At 38.6% G+C, this 9,496-nt stretch overlaps 1 protein-coding gene across 1 annotated transcript; it reads right to left on the bottom strand.

Moving 5' to 3' along the window:
* Positions 1–996: 996 nt before the first annotated feature.
* MNS1 (meiosis-specific nuclear structural 1) lies at positions 997–9,210 on the bottom strand (the record flags this gene model as incomplete). Its single annotated transcript, XM_009577097.1, has 8 exons — positions 997–1,293; positions 2,997–3,122; positions 4,036–4,293; positions 5,809–5,916; positions 5,995–6,211; positions 6,973–7,202; positions 8,038–8,140; positions 9,083–9,210. Coding segments are annotated over 8 exons (1,269 nt in total), but the record flags the coding sequence as incomplete, so codon positions are not given.
* Between the last annotated feature and the right edge of the window lie 286 nt (positions 9,211–9,496).

The following is a 9,496-nucleotide window of genomic DNA, read 5'->3' as shown; positions in this document are numbered from 1 at the left end:
TTATCTAAGGTAATATTCAGCCCAAAGAAGTCAGGGTTTAGTCTCAGAAAATTCCTTGTGCAACAGAAATAAATTAACTAGTGATCCAGTGAGAGGAAAATGTCATGTCCTTTTTAAAACACGTGGTTGAAAATTGGCCTTGTCTGTTCTCTGTAACAGGTCTCCCCTCAAAGCTAGTTGGTCTGGCTCTAAGCACCAACACCTCTTTTACAGAAATGGTAACTTGTTTTAGCTATTACACCTTACACCCTTGGCCGGCAAAAACATACCTGAGATTGCCCCTCGCTATCCAGAGAGACTCCACAATCCGATACAGCTGTATTATTTAAAATTGCTACTTTAGTCAAGGTGGAAGTATTAAGTCTTTTCCCGGCCATCAGCTGCTGCTTTGGGATACAGTCAGGAGCGATGGCTCCATATTCACAGGTGCTCTACAAGCATTACATCCTTAAAGATTTTATTATATCATCATTATAATCAAGAATTAGATAAAAGTTTGAGTGTAGATGAGCTGAGCATATCACGTGTACATTAATGAACAGGAGCAATAGAAGCCTGTGCTGCTTGCATGAACCTCTGTCAAACCTCAGCTATTTCAATAGATTCCTCCCTCAGAGTAATTGAATAGGAACATGGCACATAAGTGGTAAATTTATGCACCGAAAGAAAGGTATAAACAGTGATTCTGACCTCAAAATGGAAAAATGTTGCTGCTTAGATCCTACTAGCAAAGTAACATGAACTAACTGAAACACATAACTCAGACCTACCCCTTTGAGATGAGACAAACTACACGTAGATTAGTATTTTAATAGCGTAATGCCAATGCAGATAAATCTTTAAATTACAACCAGAAATAGCACATTAAGAGAATCCCGTAGTCCATACTGAAATACACATGTGAATTTACACTAGCTTAGGTTTCTGCAGAGTTGCTGGAGAAAACATTTTTACCATTGCTACATCACTAACCAAGAATAACTGAGAAATCCATAGCAGTTTATTGATGAAAAAATGCAAGTATGACATACACTTAAATAAAACTAGCTGCTCATCACTTTAGAACTCCAGTCTTAAAATGGAGACTTTTTATGATATCAAAAAGGAGTTCCTCACTTTTACCAGCAAATGGAAATTTCCATTAGCAATCAGATGACACCTAGCGGCAAACCAGGAGATGAGATGGGGGAAATTTCAGCTCTCTTCTGAAAATGCATTACCTCTTCTCTTCTGATAAGCTGATCTGAATTCCTCCCCAAGCATGTTAATGTCACCTTCGTCTTTGAGTATTCCCTGCAGTAAGGGGAAAGAAACACACGTCAGAAGGTAAAACGAAGTAGCGGGATTATTATGGATCTCTGAAATTTTCGATGAAGTGAATGTAACAGCTTGTATCCGTGGTACCAGTGTTACCTTTAAAACAAACAGCCCTGAAAACCATCACAAAACTTCAATAGATGAGTTTCAAATTGGTGTACTTGGTGATGACCTAGAACCGCCTCTCTTGTTCTTCACGCGAATGATGGCGAGAACCCCGTAGAGATTCCAACATGAGCACTACACAAAAGACATCACTTATCTGCATTCTCTTTCTAATAAAAGTGATTATAGTCAGCACAGCACTGGTGCAGATTTAATAAAATCAAGCCAACTGCACTGAAAAGAGGCACTGGCTGGGGTGGGGCTCTATCTCCACCTTCAGTTGTGTTGAAGTTGACCCATACAAAGAAATTATTTTGGAAATCACCTGATACTGAACAACTTAATCAGAAACTATGCTTTGGGGAAGGGAAGCAGGGGAACCCAGAAAGCTACATCTCTAACTAAACCTAAATTGATTTTAGGGCTAAAAATGTGTATGACCCACAGAACACACCTTGCAGCATTTAGAAAAAAAAAAAAAAAAGTACAAATTGCATTTATACTGGAGACTTTAGAATTAGGTAGCACTTTTCTATTTAACCATTTTGAGTGAAGTAACATTATGTATGACCACACGATTCAGACACAGCGTTGAAGCAGAGAGAAGAACAAAGTAGACCATCAATACCAGGGAACAGGTATGAGCCCGTAGACACTCAGAAATAGCCAAGACTTCCTACAACAGTAAATTCAAACCAGAAAACTGTATCAAAATACTGCCCATTTGAGTTATCCTTTAATTAAACCTACATTACAAAGTAACTCACTCCAAATTTTACAAATTCATGCACCAAATTAGCATATTACTATTTGAATAAAAATTATACTCTGCTATATTTACAATGTTTTCCAGTATTGCAAAAAAGAATTTCTTTAAATAGTTGGATAATTCCCTCCCTACTGTAAATGCATTGTTACATCCCTAAAGCAGCTCTCTGTTCATTTGCGTACCATCAGGTGATCTTTCCGATTATGAAGTATAATACAAAATAAATTGTAGTTTATTCCTATTACAATAATTGCTTCCATCTTTCTAACTTTTAAAAACACAAGGATGAGCAGAGTAAGCTTTGAAATGCTTCTGTAAGCACTGCAGTTTATTGCACTGCAACAGAGACGGGGCCTCATTTCCATGGTAACAGAGGACTTAGAAGACAGCCAATGCTGCAAGAATTGCTCCCAAAACCCCAACTGAGAAATTCGGTGGAAATGGGGTTTAAGATATGGTGGACCCCTTTCTGGCTAGAAAAGCCCTGCTTGAGAACTTACATTCCATATTCCAAAACCTGGATGTGCAAAGCGCCGTGGAAGCTTTCAGCAAGTTCTGTACAAGGCATCAATGTTGCAGTAGAGCCCAAAGCCCCTCACACAGGAAGAATATTTTTGTAAATTGCTTCCCAACTCAAGAAGAGAAAAAAGAAAAAAGGAAAAGGTGAGCACAGGAGAGCTGACACAATAAGGAGACCCACTGACTCCAGGAACTTGAACAGTTCTGCAACTTCACCTTAAACTGTCCAAGAGAACACTGGTTTACAGGACAAACATTTAGAGCATTTAAAATACAATTCACTTACTCGAGGAAGATAACCCAATAATTTAGATGCATGCTCTTTCAGGAGTTTCTGTCTCTCTTCTTCAACAATTGCACGGATGTTTTCTTGTCTTCTCTCCTCTAACTGTCTTTCTTCAAGTTCACGCTCCTACAATAAACAAGCAAGTTTTTGTAACTGTTCAGTTTCAGCTCTGTGAACATTTGTTTCCAGCAATATCCACCACAGCATAAAGAGAAAATGCCTTTAGTGGAGTTAAATTTGAACTTCCACTTATTAACTCCTGGTCAGAGGAAATTAATTTGAAAAGGATGGAAAAGTGTATGTAAAAAACCACAAAGCACTGTTTAAACAATACGTGTTTGGTAACTAGAAAAAAATCTCAGACAAAAGAGAAGACTGAATGGCAAGACGTGGGGCTAGTCTGCTACGTGAGGGTTTGGTCTCATACTAGAAGCCCTTTTAAAGGCAATTAAGTGTTAAGTTCTGGTTCCTTCTTGGCTCTCAGACAAGTTATTCTGTTCCTGCCCTACTGTTCTAATCCAGGAAAAGGAGAAATAGGCACGTATTCTCATGCTGATGACTAGAAACTGCAATTCACGTTACACATGTGACTTTTACTCTATACAGGTCCGAAAACTGCAGTATAGGATTCCATGACTTTTCATGGATGATAATTCGAGAGACTTAATCTAAAATCAAGGCTGGGACTTCCCCTTCTCACACATCACCATCAGTGCTGCTGATCAGGGACACTGAACTGGACAACAGTTGTGTCGCTGATCCCGTGGCTCTTGAAGAGATATTCGCAGAGCACGTCAGGTATACGGGGGTCTAGGGATGTTGCTGACTCCAACCTCTTGAGCTACAAAAAACGTTAGCTCTAAAAAGACTTTTTTCTTGTCAGCAAACCAAAACAAAAGCTTGCTTCCCCCCCTGCACGTTTCTCTGCAACTGCCCTGTCACCCTTCCCTAGTAACAATAGCCTTGTCTCTTAGGATAGCAGAAGTATTTTCATATTGAAACGTTTTGGCTAAACCAAAGGCAAAGTGAAAACTCTTACTTTATCTGCAATAAACTGTTTGCGACGGTCTTCAATAAGTTTTTCCACAGCCCTTCTGTGTTCAAGCTGTTTCATTCTTCGTTTCTGAGCGTTCATCTGTTCAACGCGATCATCCTCTGCAAACTTGGCCAACATCTGTTGTCTGAAGGCTTCTTCCTCCTCTTGCACAGCTTGTCGCGCTACCTTCTTTAAAGCAAATTGCTCTTCATATGTTTGCCTTAAGTCTAGGCGTTGCCTTATTCTCTTTTCAATTTCTGCCTGTAAAGGAAATTTAATAAAACGCTGTATTACTGAACATACTTTGGAAAATTTTGATCATCATCAGCCAATCTACTCGATTTATCTTAGAATAAATTTACTGTAGCTGTTACCTTCTAGCATAAATAACTGGAGCAAACACTCCATACCTGACAGTGCTCTCTAGTATTAACCAGTTTGGCAAATGTCTCAAGATTCTCAAAATTAAGTCCAAAACAAAAGGAGATTCTTTTCTTCCACTAGCATGAAGTGAATCAACAACAGTCGTCCTGAACAGCTGTAAAAATAACAGTATTACGTACCTCAGCCTGTGTTACATTTTGTTTGTCACCCATAGCAAGATAAGACAGAATGTGGACAGGCCCATAGGAAAAAGCAAATGGACATGCAAAAAGCAAGCAGTTAATTAACCTACTTAGCTTAAACCTGAACTTGAAAGTTACTGGCATTCTCCTTCACAAGATAAACGAATATATAAAGGGGACAATAAGGGTATTCAAAACCTTCAGTTGTCTTCCTAGTTGAAATAAAAGCATGAATACATTAGGGACAGCAAAGGAAAATCAAAGAACAGAATCTTCCCTCCAAGAACTAAGTAATATACAAACTGCTTGTCTGATTAAGAACATTTAGGAAATAGTGTTGGAAATAGACACTTTGTGCCTATTGAGGTGTGAACAATCCAAATTGATTTAATACACCTAAAACCATGTCAGAATTAAGCTTTTTGCTTTGAGACAGCTCACAGACCAAAATGGGCTCAAGGAGTAACATCAAAAACATCCAAAAATCATAAATAACACCACAGACTTAGCAAATCCAAAAGGTGAAAAAAGCCCTCCCCCAACCCAGTCCATGAACAACCCTGCCAGCATTGACAGAGGAGAAGCTGTAGAAATGGGAGTTACTTGGCCTCTGAAGAGCATCCTCGGATGCAGAAGGAATTGCATGTGGGATATACTCTCACTAAACGGTCTTTAAGCATCACAACTCCAGTGACCATTTCCAAAGACTGAAGGAGCGCGGCTCCATCACACAGAGATCAGAAGTGAAGGGACAGAGGAAGACTATGTAAAATAGTGCCCCGTGCATGCACTTTATGACTTATTTTCTAGATCAGCAATTGAAAATGGTTTCATTTTCTCTTTAAATTTTCATGTCGGGTCTGTTTAAATTAGATTAGTTTACCTATAGCTACAAGTGCTCCATAAATTATATGTTCTCCTGCATATACACTACTATTTTTATTTTATAAAAGTTTCATCCAGACCAGCTCCGCTAGCCTGAATGTTCTGCAGGAATTATGGCAAAGTTGCAATACTCCCCTCCGCTTGCATTTTCCCTTTACAGTTTATGCACAGGTACACATAACATACATACGACATATGAAAAAACTGGTATCTGACAAGTACCAAAATACCCATATATGTATTTGCAGGAGAAGTCCAGGGAAAGTGAAGTACACTCCCCCGCCCCAGTACATAGGTACTACTTCAACTGCCTGCCAGCGCTTACCATCTCCTTCTTCCTTTCTGTCTCCTCTTGTTTTTCCAGGTACAGCTCTTGGCGGATTTGTTCCAGTTCTTCACGCTTCTGTTGTTCTCTTTCCAGATTTTGGGCAATCTATTACAAGAAGGAAGGACTTCTAAGTGCAAGACAAGAATGTACAATAATTTCTTCTACAATTTCAATTTTTGATACCATGCTTTGAAGTCTTTCTTTTTTCTCCTCAGTGTCTCGAACTTTAGCCATCCAATCTTCTTCTCTTTGTCGCTGAATGTTGGCAAACTCCATAATTTTCCTATTTTCTTCTTCCATCTCTTCCCGTTTCCTTCTCCTCCAGATAGCTTGTTCTTTTTTAAATTCTTCAATGTATGTCTGAGTTGCTCTCATTTTATCTAACTTCAGTTGTTTTTCCCTGTAGAAGATGGAAAAAAATGTTTAGTTATTTAACATACTGCAGAGTAACAGTAAACAGACCATATGCTCATCATTAACAATATATTCCAGAGACTAAGATTTAAATTACTCTCCTTACTCATTCAGCTGGAAACTCGAGGCCTAAATTGAAAATACTTATTAGTGAATTGCCCCAAAAAGGGAATCTCATGTCTAACACCTTTCTTCAGGAGGACAGACTGTACACATAGGTACTCACTACTACTCCATTTTATACACGCTCCATCAAAACAGAAGGAGACGAAGGAAGCCCAATAGCACCAGAATCTCCTAAACTTTTTATTTATTTATTTATGCCTAACTCTTCCCCCCCACACTACCACCCTGCCCTCAGAAACCTCCTTTCCTCTCCCTGTCCATAAGGCAGGCGTACAACACGTCTCATGAAGAGGCAGGGACACGGGGTGAGGCAGAAATCTGTGAAATGCAGTCATTTCCAGCGTGATGGGCCCAATGGAAGCACTCCTTGAAATAAGCTGGATTTCATGTTTGGGGAACAAGGACATGAGATTGACTGGAATGACAAGAACATTCTGATGTTTAAATAGCAAAATCCATGCAAGTCAGTCTCTTGTTAGTAATATGTGACCAAGGAAAACTAAATTGGGCCTTAATCTATGAAATAAATGTATACAAATTTTCTATACAAGTTTTCTATACAGAATTATATCAGTTGCTTTGTTTTAAATTAATAAATAATAAAAATTCAAGGTAACTAACATTTGGTCTTCCTCATAGATCTTTCTTACAATTTCATCAATCATGAGTTTCTCTCTTAGAAATTCTTCGTAAGCATCCTGCTTCTTCCTCTCTTGTTCCTCAAGCTGTTTCTCCAGTTCTTGCTGATACATCATTTTCTCCTTGTTTCGCTTCAGTTCTGCAGAACTTTCTTCTTTTATTACCCTTTCATACTCTTCCTTCATCTTTTGGGCTATTTCAGCCTCACGTTTCTATAGGGGGAAAAAGCAATGCAAGATTCCTTTTTACTTCCAAATACAACTTGTAGTAAAAAAATACACAGTATAAAAAGGAATTATACTGCATTACAAAACCAGAAAGTTTTCCACCTCAATCTATAAATACAATGTCTTAACATGCTTAATAGCTTAATTCAGTAAGTAGAACTCTTGAAGAGAACCCTCAATATCTAAACAACTTGAGGAGAACTAACAATACTTAAAGGAAGCTACGTATTGAACGAAGACGCAGTAGAGCGTTCAGCGTGAGTGAAACTAGCTCACGTGGAATGTGGTTTAACTACATAGAACATCCTCAATAAACGTGTTGTCTTTACAGCAATTTGTGTAAACTGAATTTTGTATAAAACATTAACATAATCAGAATCATCTGCCTGATCATCAATATTATTCTATACATGAATAAAAGTTTACCATTCATTCTTTATTCAGATATATGTTTAATAACAGTAACATTTTCAACAATCTGCTTCTGAAGTAAGGATTCACCACACTTACTGTACAAAGTGTGTCATAGTTTTAACTTGGATAAATATTACAAAACCAATAAAATAAAAACTTTATCCATTCATACAGCTTAATTCACTACTACTTTGATTGCAATGGCAAAGTAAGCCTTTTTCTTATGGCTGGTTATTACCAGCTAATTAGTCCTTCATAACACAAAACGTATTTTCCATAAACACTGAATGCCTAAACCTAACAATATTTTAGATAAAAAGGCCAGCTTCAAAGGAAAAATTTTCAGCACAATCCATACAAAGAGTTACAGCACTCAGGTGCCAGGAGACGCTGTGAAGCTACTTACCATTTTCTCATACTGTATGGCTTCTTTTTCAGTGATCTGTGCAGCTCGCTCTTTATTCATATAAGCGGATTTTAGCTTTTTTTCTAACTCTCGAAGTTCAAGACTGCGGGGGGAAAAAAAAAAAAAGAAATTTATACTATTACAAGCAGGGCAGTAACTATGGGAAAAACTTGAAATTTCCATCACTATTTAAACACAATTTTAAAAATTTATTTTTAAAGGGAAAAGCCCAATTTTAGATGAAAAATACTACTCTAGTAAAAGAACAGAAAAAGAAAACAAAAGCTGTCTCAAACCAAGGACTATCTGTATTTGTACATGTGCTATCAATAGTTTTGCACACTTCACATCTAACTATATAAATGTATATATGCATATATAAATATGTACACTTATAAGTGTACATATATATATATATAAGTGTACACTCAAAATGAAAATTTTGTGGATCAAAGAGAGTTTTATTGACAAAGCTTGCTTAAAAGTAATTTTTTATCATATCTTGATCTTAAATAAGTTTTCCTTCCAGGTCAGATTCATTTCCGCTTCTGCTACAACTTTCACAAAGTCTGTCTTCCCTCCACTTAACCTCTGTCACCTCACGCTGTTCAGACGTCACAGCTCCCTTCCCCTCCCTCTCTTGCATTCGCTCCCACACTCTTTTCTGATGCCGTTCAGTGACATCTGGAGGAGCCTCTCTGATCACAGCCTTCTCCTAAGCACTTCTCAATCTACCTTTTCCTAAGCTTTTTCCAGTTATGATCTTCTCTGCTGCACGAATTCAAAAAGTTAAAGCCTATTCTAAAAAATAAATTATGTATCTGATTTTAGCATGCTAAAACTTCCTCTCTCTATTGCTCGAAAACATCTCATGCTATAATCTTACCGCATCTAAGGTTCAGTCCAAAATGTAACTGAGAACAATAAAAAACAAGCAGGAGGTACACAACTGACTGAATACTTCTATAAATACACTTTTCAGAGTTGGGACTGATTTACAATAACAGCTAGTTAAATAAAGCAGTGAGATTTTTCAAAGTGTTACCTGTTCTCTCTTACTTGTTGCCTCATCTTTTCATCTTTAAGTTTTTCGTGGTTCAATCTCGCCAGCTCAGCCGCCAGCCTTTCTTCTTGCTCCAGCTGCAGCGCTCTCAGTTTTTTGTTCTCTTCTGCCTAATCAGAACAAACAACTTCCATAACAGCCCTCCTCCCCGCATCTGCACGCGCGGTTGGAAGCGGGCAAATTACAAGGCTTTGCACTCGGTAAATACGTTTTAAAGGAGAAAGCTTTTGACGGGCAAAGCCAGGGAGGGCTCTCGGGCAGAACGGCGTGGCCGCCTCCCCCGTGCCGTCGCCCAGCCCGATGAGAGTCGGACACGCGGGTCTGCGTTCGCACGTACACGTAGACGCCCGCGGGGCTCCAGGCCGGCCCCAGTCCCGCCGCCCCGCGGCTCTTACC

Source organism: Fulmarus glacialis, unplaced genomic scaffold (genome assembly GCF_000690835.1).
Source record: "Fulmarus glacialis isolate BGI_N327 unplaced genomic scaffold, ASM69083v1 scaffold22404, whole genome shotgun sequence".
Lineage (NCBI taxonomy): Eukaryota > Metazoa > Chordata > Aves > Procellariiformes > Procellariidae > Fulmarus > Fulmarus glacialis.
The sequence above is the reverse complement of the archived record's forward strand: the minus strand, read 5'-3'. Positions and strand labels throughout refer to the sequence as shown.